Source organism: Paracoccidioides lutzii, assembly GCF_000150705.2.
Source record: "Paracoccidioides lutzii Pb01 unplaced genomic scaffold supercont2.27, whole genome shotgun sequence".
Classification (NCBI taxonomy): Eukaryota; Fungi; Ascomycota; class Eurotiomycetes; order Onygenales; family Ajellomycetaceae; genus Paracoccidioides; species Paracoccidioides lutzii.
In genome coordinates, this window is record NW_015440973.1 from 223,811 (window position 1) to 237,924 (window position 14,114).

Here is a 14,114-nt window from a genome sequence, read left to right on the forward strand (position 1 = left end):
TCAATACTCCGTAGTCATCAGGAATCCATCATAAATGGCAAAACAACTCCAGTAGATAGGATCCTTCGATATCTTTTTGACGCTTAGTTACAATCAACAACACTGAAAAAATACAAAAAACGAGGCCGTTTCCCACCTCCAGCTGGCCAATGATAATAGTAGCGTAATCCATCCCCGAAGCGGGCAGCCAAAATCCTGTAGTAGTCAGATATTTCAACCCGAAAATAGTTAAATAAATAACTAGTTAAACTAACCTAGTTAAGTTATAGTTAGTTAGTTAGCGCTGACATCATCACAATAACCTGCCGCAGACGCGATATCACATGATATGGCGACACCATTAAACTTTGCGTCCAGCTTTGCCTGCCAGGCGAGGACGGGGGCATTATTCTCACAACCGCGAACTACAGCCTTTTCTCCTGCTAAGCTTCGATTGCTCTATCAGCAGCAGCGTATGTCGTTTTTATTTGGAAAATGTCGTCCCGACCAGAACTGAAGGTATTTTAATTTTCTGAACTCTCACGTCTCCTTGAAATTGCTCGCTGATCTAACACGTCTCTTTTATCTCCGTAGGTGGACGATGAAGGGGGGTTCATACGGTTCTTCCGGTCCCTTCCCGCTAAGGACGACTCCTCCACAGTCCGTGTCTTTGACAGGGGGGATTTCTACACCGCTCATGGTCCTGATGCGGAGTACATTGCCCGGACCGTGTACAAGACTACCTCCGTCCTCAAATCACTAGGACGAAGTGATACAGGAGGTCTCCCATCTGTAACCATGACAGTGACTGTATTTCGGAACTTCCTACGCGAAGCTCTTTTCCGATTGAGTATGAGAGTGGAGATATGGGTGTCACAGGGTGGGGGAAAAGCAAATTGGACGCTGGCAAAACAAGCCAGCCCGGGCAATCTGCAAGATGTGGAGGAGGACTTGGGAGCTAGTGGTGCAGCCATGGATTCTTCACCTATTATCCTTGCAGTTAAAGTATCCGCTAAGGCATCGGAGGCTAGACTTGTTGGAGTCTGTTTTGCCGACGCCAGTGTCAGGGAACTTGGTGTGAGTGAGTTTGTGGATAACGATCTTTACTCTAACTTTGAGTCCCTGGTTATTCAACTAGGGGTCAAGGAGTGTCTAGTTATAGCGGAGACCCAGAAGAAGGATGTTGAACTGGGGAAAATCCGGTCTATTCTTGACAGTTGTGGAATCGCAATTTCTCAGCGGCCCATAGCTGATTTCGGGACGAAGGATATTGAGCAGGATCTTGCGAGGTTGTTGAGGGATGAGATGGCTCCTGGCATATTACCCCAGACAGATTTGAAATTAGCAATGGGCTCTGCTGCAGCTTTGATCAAGTATCTTGGTGCTATGTCGGATGCATCAAATTTTGGCCAATATCAACTCTATCAGCATGACTTATCGCAGTACATGAAACTAGATGCATCGGCTCTCAGAGCGTTAAACCTGATGCCTGGTCCACGCGATGGCGCGAAGAATATGAGTCTGTACGGGTTGTTGAATCACTGTAAGACTCCAGTGGGAAGCCGATTATTAGCGCAGTGGTTGAAACAACCACTGATGAACCACGCCGACATCGAGAAGCGTCAGCAGTTGGTAGAAGCCTTTGTGGTAGACACTGAGCTCAGACAGACTATGCAAGAAGATCAACTACGGTCTATCCCTGATCTTTACCGTTTAGCGAAACGATTCCTGCGCAAAATGGCCAACCTGGAGGATGTGGTGAGAGTATATCAAGTTGTAATCAGGTTGCCCGGATTCATCAACACCCTCGAGGCCGTTATTGATGAGCAATACCAAGAGCCTCTTGAGACAGAGTATACATCCAAACTGCGCAGTCTCTCTGATAACTTCAGCAAGCTGGCGGAGATGGTTGAAACTACAGTCGACTTGGACGCGTTGGATAATCACGAGTTCATTATTAAGCCTGAATTCGATGACAGCCTCCGTATCATCAGAAAGAAGCTCGACGAACTGAAGCACGACATGGACGTCGAACACAGGATGGTAGGAAAAGACTTGAATCAAGACACGGACAAAAAGCTCTTTCTCGAAAACCATCGAGTTCATGGTTGGTGTTTCCGGTTGACACGAAATGTAAGCTATGTGCGTAACTGATTTTTTGATTCTATAAGATTCTAATTGATCTACTCAGGAAGCGGGTTGTATTCGCAATAAACGAGAATACCAAGAGTGCTCGACCCAGAAGAACGGAGTATACTTCACAACATCAACAATGCAGTCGCTCAGGCGAGAACATGACCAGCTGTCTTCAAACTATAACCGAACACAAGCCGGTTTAGTTCAGGAGGTGGTAAACGTCGCAGCCTCCTACTGCCCGCTCCTAGAGCAACTAGCAAGCGTTCTAGCACATTTAGATGTCATCGTCAGTTTTGCCCACGTATCTGTTCATGCTCCCTCTGCATACGTTCGACCCAAGATTCATCCCCGAGGAACGGGAAATACGATTTTAAAGGAAGCTCGTCATCCCTGTATGGAGATGCAGGACGACATCTCCTTCATCACAAACGATGTCTCACTACTCCGCAATGAGTCCTCGTTTCTCATCATAACCGGCCCCAACATGGGCGGGAAGTCCACATACATCCGCCAAATCGGTGTTATCGCTCTCATGGCCCAAACGGGTTGCTTCGTACCATGTTCTGAGGCGGAACTCACCATTTTTGATTCTATCCTTGCTCGTGTGGGAGCTAGTGATTCGCAACTCAAAGGGGTTTCGACATTCATGGCAGAAATGCTTGAAACCGCCAATATTTTGAAATCAGCGACATCGGAGTCCTTGATTATAATCGATGAACTGGGTCGAGGAACAAGCACATATGACGGCTTTGGTCTCGCCTGGGCGATATCGGAACATATTATCACAGAAATCAGGTGTTTCGCGTTATTTGCTACCCATTTCCACGAACTAACGGCTCTGCAAGATCGTTATCCCAAATCGGTGAAGAATCTTCATGTCGTGGCATTTATTAGTGATGGGAAAGACGCGAAACAAAATGATAGCGCGGACAGGAAGAAGCGAGAGGTTACTCTGTTATACCGGGTTGAGCCAGGTGTCTGTGATCAGTCCTTTGGCATCCATGTGGCAGAACTCGTCCGTTTCCCTGAGAAAGTAGTGAATATGGCACGGCAAAAGGCAGAGGAGCTGGAAGATTTCACCACCACCGCAGTCGATAACCAGCAACAGCCTGCCACTCTAGATGGATACTCCACCGAGGAAGTTGCGGAAGGGAGTGCCTTGCTAAAAGCCATGCTCTTGAAGTGGAAAGCTGAGATAGAAGCCCCGGGCAATGAAAACCTCACCTTGGAGGAAAAGAAGAAGAAGATGCGGGATATGGTACAAGCCGACGAAAAACTCCGAGATAACAAGATCTTTCAGGGCATAAAGGCTCTATGATTTAAACGATGTGGTTATCATTTCACCTGCTTTTTAACCTCTTTCTAATTTTACTCTTCTGTTTTGGTCTGGTGTTGGCGAAATTTGGTTAAATTGGGCCAATATATATAGGAGTTACAGAGGCATCGTTGTCACTTTAATTAGATCTCATAAAATCTCAAAGGTTTCCCTGTTTAATCCCACTAATTACTAGCTACTCATCGGAGACGTTACTTTTAAAGGGGGAAATTTTCCCTTGAATGACGTCGACGCTCAGCTGGACCGCGAAATCACGTGACCACCCATCTTCAACCTCCAATCCATAGATAGACAAGCTCGATTCTACGGATGAAAAATAATTTGCCTCCTCTTACTTTCGCCCTTCGGTGTCTTGTGGATATCTGTGTCGCCGAACTACGATTGGTTTCAGACTACGCCACTGCACCGTGTTTAAGCTTCCTGAAACTGAATCAACCTCATAGCTACAACTGGCCGTGAATCAGGCACTTAGTGCTGTGGAAACGTCTTCCCTTTGCTTTCATCCCAGGTATGGTATGCACGAACGATAGCTCTTAATTGATGCACCCTTTCTCAATCCTCGCGCTTGGCATATTCGTAGCTGGCTACATTACTGCGCGGTGGGATCTAGTCACCCGGTTGTACGAGTTGGCCATATTTGCTTGGGATCACGGTGTGGTTGTACGTTTGCAGTTCCCCTAATAATAATAATAAAATGAAATGAAATGAAAATGAAAAATGAAAAAAGAAAGAAACCTAGCTCCTCCCGTGGCTCCTAGAGACTGACAGGGACAAAACTGTATTAGACTCGCGCTACTAAGGGATTTATTGTCCTTTCAATTTTCTACTTCCTTTTTATCATCCCGATCAATCTCATTGTGACGCGAGAGATAAATTCGGTACACATTCCATGCGCTTCTTCTCCGACAACAATAACCCCCCTTTGCTTACAAGTTAACTAGCATCCTCGTGCGGTGAGCCACGGAATATCGGCGCGGGAGCAGCTGCGGCGCCGGGGTTCGTTCTAAGGGCAGGAGAATGATAAGATGCTGAGTGATGGTTTGCTGCGGTTGTTTTGGCCAAATGACATACCAAAGTCCACATCATCCGGTGTGATCGTGGGGTGGAGGAACTCAGAGTTTGATCTTTTTGTGGTTACCGTATTCGAGCATGTGGAAGTAAGTCCTTGTTCAAACCCTTTGTTGCGTGAGCAGTTTCTGACGCATTTTCTATTTCCTCTTAGGCGCGAAATGTCGAAAATGCACTGCGAACCGGCGTTCTGTTCCGCAGCAGCCCCCATCCGATATCTCGGATAATGGCCCTTTGCGGGAAGCACTCGATGCATGTCTTGGGCTCGACAAACCCTACTGAACTACCAACGGCGTTTACCCCTTCCCACCTCTATATCATATGGAAGCCGTCTTCTAAAGTTCCACGGATCTTCTGTCCTCCTGAGACGAAGCTTTCCATCCAGATTATTACGTTCAAACGACCCCATCCCACGCACATGCAGTTTATGTCCCTGAGGCCCATATCTTTAATTCTGGAGGACAAACCAACAAGTTTAGAAAATACTGGAGAGGTCTTAGACGATTTTGGCCAAGCAGAGGTCAAGGCGAAAGCGCAAACCCGGAAGCTTGTCGAGAAGTTGAAATTCCACACTGTGGTTAAGCATGTTCCTTCACCAAAGGAACAATTTCTCCCAGCAATCATTAACCAGGTCAATTGTTCCTTCGAATTAGAAACGCTTCTTGTAAAAAATGTGAGTTTGATTGGTGCCCGACCAAAACGCAGCCTTAGTGTTGGTGAACGGGTTGTTGAATCTGCGAGCACCGCATGGGACCTTTTCTACATGGTTTTGTCTTATGTATTTCTGGTATGGATTTATCCCGTCATTACGAAAGGGTTTATTGCAGCGCTCATCAGTCATCGAGTCGTGGCTGAAGTTGTTTTGGGTGTCCTCGAATGGCGAGCTCGCCCAGAAGCTGCTGCGCTAAAGGATATATCCGCTACAGCTCAACAGATTGATATACGACTCCAGCAATTTTGTTACTGGCCAATTCAGTATTTGACTTTGCGAAAACGGAAAGATGACTGGGAAAGCGTGACAAATAGCCATCCAGACTATATAAGGTTCTACAACAGCCTGTGGCTAGTGGCTAATGATGTGATAATTGGGATTGCTCTTGGATCCTATATCGTCGATAATGCTGATTGGGTAGCGTCACAAATTAACTCGATTCTCTCGTTGTGGACGGTCGAGGGTTTACAGCGGACAATATCTTGGCTTATGGGGTGGCCTGCAGGTCTGAAACTTAACAACGAGCTGGCTGTTTTTATGGGCGATTTGTTTCTGTGGGTCATAGAACATTGGGCTAGTAAGTTCTAATCCTCCAGCCCCCGTATCTTGTTTGCGCATGCTAAAATTCCTCAGGCGTTCTGACCGGCCTTAGACCGTTTCTCCGGCATGTAATCTATATGATTGGATGCTCTGGCTTTGCCGGTGCCAGTATGTCCATTGCCATGTTCTCTGACCTACTATCAATTTTAACCGTCCATATCTACTCCTTCTACATCGCGTCCGCCCGCATTTTTAACTGGCAGCTCACTATCATAATATCCCTATTTCATCTTTTTCGGGGCAAAAAGCGAAATGTCCTCCGCAACCGGATAGACTCATGCGACTATGACCTCGACCAATTACTTTTGGGCACGATATTGTTCACGCTTCTCTTCTTCTTGCTACCCACCATTATTGTATTTTATCTCACCTTTGCTTCTGCCCGTATGATTATAATATCCCTTAAGGCAACTCTAGATACTTGTCTTGCTTTTTTGAACCACTTTCCGCTCTTTGCGGTGATGCTACGCGTGAAGGATCCAGGGCGCTTACCAGGTGAGATTATGTTGTTCCACAGATCTCTTTTGATTCAAGTCCTTCCCAGATCCACTAACACTTTCCGTGTGCAGGCGGTATTCACTTCTCACTCCGAAAAGCCCCAACACCGCCATCAACACCTACAACAGCCGAAATGCCCACCACTTCAACCTCATATATCCATCTCCAGGTAAAAGTTATCTCTATCAATTCCCATTTCCCCCAACTTCAACTGACGCCTTGTTTGCCCAAACAAGTCCATACCCCTCTCCCTCCGCCAAATGTTCGACCAGTATTTCCAACTTGGCCACCGTCTCCGCAAACATTACCTCGCACCTAGCGTAATCCTCTGCCTCGTAACAGGTCGCTTTGTTCCCCCCATCCATCGCCGGAACATGTATAGTTTGCAGTATAGCATGCTACCTGCTCAGCGCGTCGGGATTGCGGAAGTTTGGTCGCGGTTGACAGAGAAGAAACCCCGCACGGCAAATGTGACGGCACCCGTACCGAAGATCCCGAATGGATTTTCGTTTGACAGGAGAAGGGGAAATCGGTCATAGGGTTTTGCAGGAGTGGAGGAAATGCTAGAGCAGCCTTCTGGTACTTGTCTGGCTTTGTTAGAGCTTCTAGATGTGGTAAGGGGCGGAAAGGAGTTCAGGATTGGTCTGGCTGCCTAGCGGGTTCCAAATGATCTATTAATGTTCAGGACATAATTCTTGCTACTATGCATATAGTCGTATTATTACCTCTTTTCTTCCTTTTCTGTCTCCATAGATCGGGCTGAACATGGAGGCCGCTGGTCCATCTTCCTTTCGTAAGCTCAATTGGCGGAAGAAGGTAGTAAATAAGATAATCTCACCAGTGGGACCAGTGGAAGAAATTCAGGAACAATGGAAATGGACATGGGACAGGCTAAAAGAGGACTCTGCGGAGCTCCCGGATTGATAACGACCAATATGCCAACTGCGTAATCACAACATGAAGCTGCAGAAACATAAGGAACTTTCCATCACCGCAAGGTAGAATGCGCAACAGACTATATGTATATGATATATATACTAACCATTTGAATGTTTTAGAGTTGAACTGAGACGTAGAGTTGATCTGGAAAGAGAAAGATACACCTGATACATTTCTTTGTGATCATTAAAAGCTGCCACATATCAAGGTGAAGATCAAGAATATGCCTCTGAAACTTGAAAATTCAACTTCTGCAAAAGTTGTGCTTTAATACAATGAGAGTATATTCAACACAGATATACCTCTCAATGAATCATTGAAACATCTTACTCTTGGGAGCAGCTCATACCCCTATGGGCCTTTTATGATAAAACGACGATATCTAAACACTACCCTGCTAGCCCTTGTCAAAACTAACACAGACAGGGAAGCAACGACGTGGATATCCTCGAACATAAATGAACGGAAGACAATAGCTCGCCCCCAACTGCTCGGCCGAGAATCACCTGGGCAAGGAAGTCCATTTGATGAAGCTTGTCCGAGATACAACTGACGGAGAAACACATTAGGGGCTTGGAATGCTCTCTTTATTTTAATGTGACCAGGGAAGAGGTTGTGGGGTGGGAGTTAGGTTTATATATATACGACGGAATAGGTTGGTGGCTTGACCAAGTTCTTTGCGTAAGTTGAACTGAGAAGACATGATGTGATTCCGCGGTTTATAACTGCAGCATTTTGTGGTTGCTGCTAACGTCTTCCTTAATGTTTGCCGTTGTGCCCTTTTACAGCCCTGAACAAGCCCAATTGATATGGGGAGAGGGGAAACAGAGCTTTGGAAGCCTTGAATGGTGAGGTAACATCTGTTCTGAAGGCAAGGAATTCATCAACGGCTAGGATAGGGGAAAGGTTTGCAGGTTGCGCAGGTGCTATTGGACTGCCGATTGAAGGGAAAGAATACAGCATCGGTGTTGGGAGCGGGGTTGGCAGGACCCTACCCCTGATCGGTGATGCCCAAAGCCTTCAGATTGCCCCCTTTTCCCCTTTTCCGTTTGAAAAACGCCATGCAGACTGGTGTCTGAGGGGCGGAAAAGCGTCCTCGCCTCGAGCGACAGCCTAGCGCTGTTGTGCTCGGTAGACTTGTTCCATATCTTTGCAGGCCCGCCCATGCGGCAGCCTTGGCCGGTCTCAGTAGAAAACTGGCAGAAATCTCTTGAGATAATTCTGTCCACTTTAGGAAAACCTGAGTTGGGCTGGATCGTGCCCGATGCCATTATCTGGCATCATCGTAGAATAGAGTGATATGTGAGCTGAAGCCTTTCAGAGGTTGTCGACCCCTCAGCAACAAAATCAGTTCATGGGATAATCCAAAAATATGGGAGCAAAGGAAAGAAAACTGGACACAAAGAAACCCCAGGGCCATTATGTCCTCACTGGACTGGACCTCTGCAGAAATCACAACTGCATAACGCCTGATGAACACAGGGCTAAAGTTTCACCACGGCGACATTGTTGTCATGTGTAGTGCTAAACAGATGAGTGTAAAGGAGGGATAACAACACCTGTAGATTAAAAAGCTCATATAAACCCACATTCTCATTGTCTCCTCTCCTCTTTCCCTCCTCCACCAGCCCAGACTCATACACAGACGCACTCCCACTCTTAATCATTCTGTTAAACACACACTCTCTCTCTGGCACCCATAGACACGTTTTCTCGACGCGTACCACAGTATCTGATAAACGTCCTAACCGTCTTCTTACCGCGTGGTTCATACACAAGGGCTCAAAATGCACCGGGACTGGGGCATCGAAGAAGACATCTATCTCGCAACCCTGAGGCTTGGGACGGACATCTTGTGGCATGAGATGGTACGCGACTTTGGCCGCAGATTTGGATACGCAACCGCGAAAGACATGGAATCAAGATACAATAAGAACCTAAAGCCAGGAAAAAAACGTCCATCCAGACAAAAAAAGTGTATCAGACGTCATCGACGATTCCCGCCACTACGGACCAAAACTTTCACCAAGCCCCTTTGAAGCAGAAGTCATTGCAAAAGCATTGAGTATCTTGGCCGAATACCCTAATCGCCGCTTGTGGTAATGACCAGGTAAGAAAATTTGCTCTCTTTCCAAATTGCAATTTGCTGCTTATTCTCCTCGGCTGCTGGTACTTTTCTGTGTGTTTTCCGCCGTCTATCCTCACCATCCTCAATCTGTAGAGCAATGTCATCGCATTTTATGGATCATCTTCATCGTCTTCACGTGTTTCGCGTTCTGTATTTCTGTCGTGGCCTCAGTCTCCTCCGAACACATTGGTTTTCGTTTTGCCACCCCATAGTTCCGAACCCCCCCAACCCTCCTCCCAACAACCCTGCCAAATACCAGTCCCTTTAGGATACATCTCATGGTCTTTCTGCCACCAAAATTAGTACTCCGTGCAAAATTGGTGGCCAGTGATCATCATACAAGGATTCCTTTTCAGAAACTCAGCATCGCTCTCCTTGCTACTATTGCGAGCTTCTTCCACCATCCCGTCCAGTCCTCGTTCTTTCAGAGTTTTCTACGACGGAGCAGCGTCAATTCCCGAAGAGAAGGAGGGACGAACTGCAAGGGAGGGAGGGGAGGAGACATACCGAAAGGCATTTTTGGTATTCCTCAAAGACTTTCGCACAGTCCTTGTCGGTAGTGTTCCCACGGAGATACTCTAATTCCAAGTCCGAGTTAGCCGTCGAAGCTGGGCCAACGGCACTTGGGGCTCATACTTTCGCTATACCACTTCAAGAAGCATGTTTCATATTTCCTTGAGAACATCGGTCAACTTTCCTACATCCCACAATTGCATGTACAACAACATTTGAAGTAACTTCTGAAACATACTCTTTGATGTTGTTGCATTCTGGTGCTATAGAGGCTGACATCTTGTGGTTAGGGGTACCCGACAAGACTCTGCTAGCAGTGTGAGAACAGTTAATTTAAAGCTTGCCAGAGTGCTAAGGGTCAGTCATGGGATCTGGGATCTTGAGATAGAAGGAGAACAAAAAATGTTTCTTTTCCTTTCTTGAAGCTCAAAGCAGATGAAGTCAGCAAATTTACTGGTGCCCCGGATTAACATTTGTCCATCTCAACTTGACTTTTGAAGTTTAACTAACTAATTCCGCCCTTCTGCAACTTACCTTTCTCCAAGAAACTTCGGACCTTGTATATTTCATTTTTGCCGTGTGCACGCAACAGTTCGTACAGCAAAGAAGCCCTTCGTTCCCCGTCCCACCCCTTCGTGTGTTCTTTTGTCCCTTTATTCTCTTGTAATTCGCCCACGATCTTTTTATTCGAGAAATGCAACGGTTACAGTGAACGAGTTATGGAGATCGCTGAAGACTTTGCTTCGCATGAAGAGCAAGCGAAGACCGCCCTTGTCAAAACTGTCAGGTCTGCTACACAAGTGTCGTCGCAAGACCTGAATTTCCACCGTTCTTTGAATAAGGATATATCCGAGTCCGTTGATGAGCAAAGCGCACGCCTCCTCAGCCTAACAAATTCCATCCTGAAAGTTGCAACGTCCGGATCAGGACTGCGCATCCCCGAACTACACAATGAAGATGACTTGGAAGACAACTGGAGATCCATTGTGGACGTGATTGATGAGCTCTTGGAAAAGGCCGATGCTTGCCTTGATGAATTTACTGGAGTAATCAAGAAACTTAGCCCATCGCAAGAGCAACGAAGCGCCGCAGTCAGCAAAAGGCCCGCAACCGCTCAATTCCCTAGTGTTTACGACTTCGGTCCATCCAAAATTTCCAAGCCGCAGCTTTTGTTCATCTCTCGTCCAAATAACAATGACACTTCTCCTTTCAAGCCATTACTCCGATCTAAACCCCATGCGATAACTCCATTATCTGAAAGCCTTGGCGAAACTGGCCCCAATGGCACTATAACCTTGTAAGAGCACTCCCCTTACATCTCTGGATCGTTTTGAGCTGGACGTTCAAATACTAACATAAATCCGTTCTTTCCTTAGTTACAAACATCCCTACGAGACCGAAATACGTAATTCGCCTTACCCCCAATCGATATACTCAATATCCCCACCGGTCGAATATAAATCCTTTGATGCCACAACCGCCACATTTGTGGATACCCTCGAAGGAGTCCACTCCATGCTTGCGGAACTGAAAGAAGCCACCGAAATAGCCATTGATCTAGAACACCATGACGTGCATTCGTACCACGGCCTTGTTTGTCTCATGCAAATCAGTACCAGAGAGCAAGATTGGATTGTCGACACATTGAAGCCATGGCGCGAGGAATTGCAGGTGCTAAACGAAGTGTTTACAGATCCCAAGATCTTGAAAGTGCTTCACGGTTCAACTATGGATATAATATGGCTTCAACGTGACCTAGGTCTTTACATTGTCGGTCTCTTTGATACATACCATGGGTCGGTAGCGCTAAATTACCCGAAGAGGAGTTTGAAATTTCTCCTGGAGAAATTTGTAAACTTCAAGGCGGAGAAGAAATATCAGATGGCTGATTGGAGACTGCGACCGCTTTTACCTGGCATGTTTGACTATGCACGATCAGATACCCACTATCTTCTTTATATCTACGACCATATTCGAAACAGTCTTGTGGAGAATTCAACACCTGCCCACAACTTGGTAGATTACGTTCTTGAGAAGTCTAGACAAGAAGCTCTTCAACGGTATGAGCGTCCAGTTTATAACGCAGAAACGGGAGAAGGAGGTGGCGGGTGGCACGACATGCTTATTCGAAATTCCACCCTTTTCAGTCGAGAACAGTTCGCGGTATTCAAGGCTGTACATCAGTGGCGAGACAAACTTGCACGATCCGAAGATGAAGGCGTTCAGTATATTCTCTCAAAGCAATCGCTTTTCAAAATTGCCCACGCCATGCCTCTGGATCCAGCCTCTCTTCTCAGAACCATCTCCCCTGTTTCCCCACCTGTCAGAGCCAGAATGTCAGAGCTAGTCCAGGTTATCAAGGAAGCAAAGCTTGCCGGCGCAACTGGCCCAGAACTCCGAGATGTACTTTTCCCATACAAGCAGCGAACCGACGGATCCAAACCCACAACGCCCCTGTCTTTATCATCACCTCAGGCTGGAACAATTAGCCATCCCGCTATAGCCGCTAGGGCTGAGGTGTCCGAACTTTGGGGCTCCACTCTAGAACAGAAACCCCATCCACCAGTTCCAGTGCCACATGCCTTGGCAGCCACCGCAGAAGCATTACTGCTCTCTCTTCCCTTTCCTGGTATCTCGACGAAAGTATCAGCCAGCACTATCTCGTTGGTAAAAGAGGAGACTACTCTATCGCAAGCTAATGTATCTGAGGTCATCACCGCTACCATGAAACCCAGCAGTACAACCAATGAAATTTTCACGATTAAGCAATTCGGGGCGCCAAAAAAAAGAAAGATAACCCTATCGACAGACGGTTCAGAAGACATTGAGAGGCCTACAACTGCAGCTGCAGCTTCAACAATAATAACGCAAACTGGGACGGTCACACTAACGGATGAGCCTGCATCTCCCTCCGTCTCCGGTTCCAACGCCAGTTCTAAATCAAATCCACATAATTCTGAGGCCAAAGCAAAGAATCGTCGGGAAAAGAAGAAGCAGAAATTGGCATCAGCGCTTCAACAGCAACATGACCATGCCACCAACAACAGCAGTAATGGCGAAGATATAGCCAATTTTACTCCTTTTGACTACAGCAACGCCGAATCCGTCCTTCACTCCAAGTCTGTGGAGAATAGAAACAAGGGGGGCAATAATGGACCATATCGAGGGGTACACAAGCAGAAACGACAGTTCAACCTGTACGCCAAAGCAATGGAAGGGCCACAGGGAATGCATAAAGTGAAAAAGGAGATTGAAGGGAAATCTTTTACTTTCCGAAAGTAGAGATTTGTTTTAGAGGGGAAGGAATCAGGTGGTTCGCCCCCGGATGGAATGATTTGAACAGACATATTTTCTTTTATGTACAGCGGGCTTCTTTCATATATTCTACAGGCTTGTTCGCTTGTTTTTCGTTTCATATACTTTTACTTTTTTTCTTTTTTTTCTTATTTTACGGCTTCATGGCAACGGGCTTCCTGGGGGTTGTTTTATTCTTACCCACATTTGAAATTTCTGCCCTTCAGCGCTGTTTTGTTTCTGCTTTGCAAAGGCTTTGAAACGTTTCATTTTTTACATTGGCGCGTTGACAAGGGTTTTCTACCTTCCTGGAATGAAGGTTTTTTATTTCTTAGTTCCCCCTTCCGTGTTCCCCTACCTTAACGGTCCCATGGATTAAATGGTTTAGTACAAGGAAAGGTAGTCAGCAATCGATAGTTAGGCATTGCTTTATGAATAACATTAGAGATGGACAAATGAAAGCTTTCCCCTTTGTGTGTGCTATATAACACAAACACGAGAAATTGGCGTAGGTACAGTACAGGATGTAGCTTATCTAGAGCAGAGATTGGAAAGGGTGGTGTCCCGCACAAAACCATCCATCGCACTATATAGCCAACAAAACTCAACCGTATTTCAGCCCCTGAACCCCTTGCGGGTAACCAATGATTTGCAGGTTACACCAGCAAAGGTACATTTTCCGCCACCCATGCGGTGAACGGAGTTGATATCATATGATTCAAAGACATGCCTTCCGAATGCAAAATAGATAGATGTAAAATGCGGTGGCTAGTTACAACATATCTTCAGATACTAACCATCCCCTGATATCAATCCGTAAAGGAGAAATATCAGGCCGGAGCTCCCTTCGGTATCTCTACCTCCATGTTCACGTCCACGTTAATGTCCATCCATGTCCCTCATGTGCACTG

The 14,114-nt window shown here is 46.3% G+C and overlaps 5 protein-coding genes across 5 annotated transcripts; 4 read left to right on the forward strand and 1 right to left on the reverse strand.

Annotated features, from left to right (window-relative positions):
- Positions 1-474: 474 nt before the first annotated feature.
- Positions 475-3,433, forward strand: PAAG_07894 (DNA mismatch repair protein msh-2; the record flags this gene model as incomplete). The annotated part of the gene is made up of 3 exons (XM_002790159.2): positions 475-498; positions 574-2,112; positions 2,171-3,433. 3 exons carry the CDS (start codon positions 475-477, stop codon positions 3,431-3,433), a joined length of 2,826 nt encoding a protein of 941 aa, XP_002790205.1.
- A 1,043-nt stretch (positions 3,434-4,476) lies between these two features.
- PAAG_07895 (phosphatidylinositol N-acetylglucosaminyltransferase subunit GPI1) lies at positions 4,477-6,868 on the forward strand (the record flags this gene model as incomplete). The annotated part of the gene is made up of 5 exons (XM_002790160.2): positions 4,477-4,608; positions 4,674-5,808; positions 5,865-6,326; positions 6,401-6,498; positions 6,566-6,868. 5 exons carry the CDS (start codon positions 4,477-4,479, stop codon positions 6,866-6,868), a joined length of 2,130 nt encoding a protein of 709 aa, XP_002790206.2.
- A 2,187-nt stretch (positions 6,869-9,055) lies between these two features.
- PAAG_12462 (hypothetical protein) lies at positions 9,056-9,371 on the forward strand (the record flags this gene model as incomplete). Its single annotated transcript, XM_015847944.1, has 2 exons — positions 9,056-9,136; positions 9,216-9,371. 2 exons carry the CDS (start codon positions 9,056-9,058, stop codon positions 9,369-9,371), a joined length of 237 nt encoding a protein of 78 aa, XP_015702446.1.
- A 125-nt stretch (positions 9,372-9,496) lies between these two features.
- PAAG_07896 (hypothetical protein) lies at positions 9,497-10,188 on the reverse strand (the record flags this gene model as incomplete). The annotated part of the gene is made up of 5 exons (XM_015846363.1): positions 9,497-9,683; positions 9,757-9,830; positions 9,904-9,974; positions 10,033-10,070; positions 10,148-10,188. 5 exons carry the CDS (start codon positions 10,186-10,188, stop codon positions 9,497-9,499), a joined length of 411 nt encoding a protein of 136 aa, XP_015700798.1.
- A 440-nt stretch (positions 10,189-10,628) lies between these two features.
- Positions 10,629-13,191, forward strand: PAAG_07897 (exosome component 3'-5' exonuclease; the record flags this gene model as incomplete). The annotated part of the gene is made up of 2 exons (XM_002790162.1): positions 10,629-11,206; positions 11,286-13,191. The coding sequence occupies 2 exons, from the start codon at positions 10,629-10,631 to the stop codon at positions 13,189-13,191; spliced, it is 2,484 nt and encodes an 827-aa protein (XP_002790208.1).
- Between the last annotated feature and the right edge of the window lie 923 nt (positions 13,192-14,114).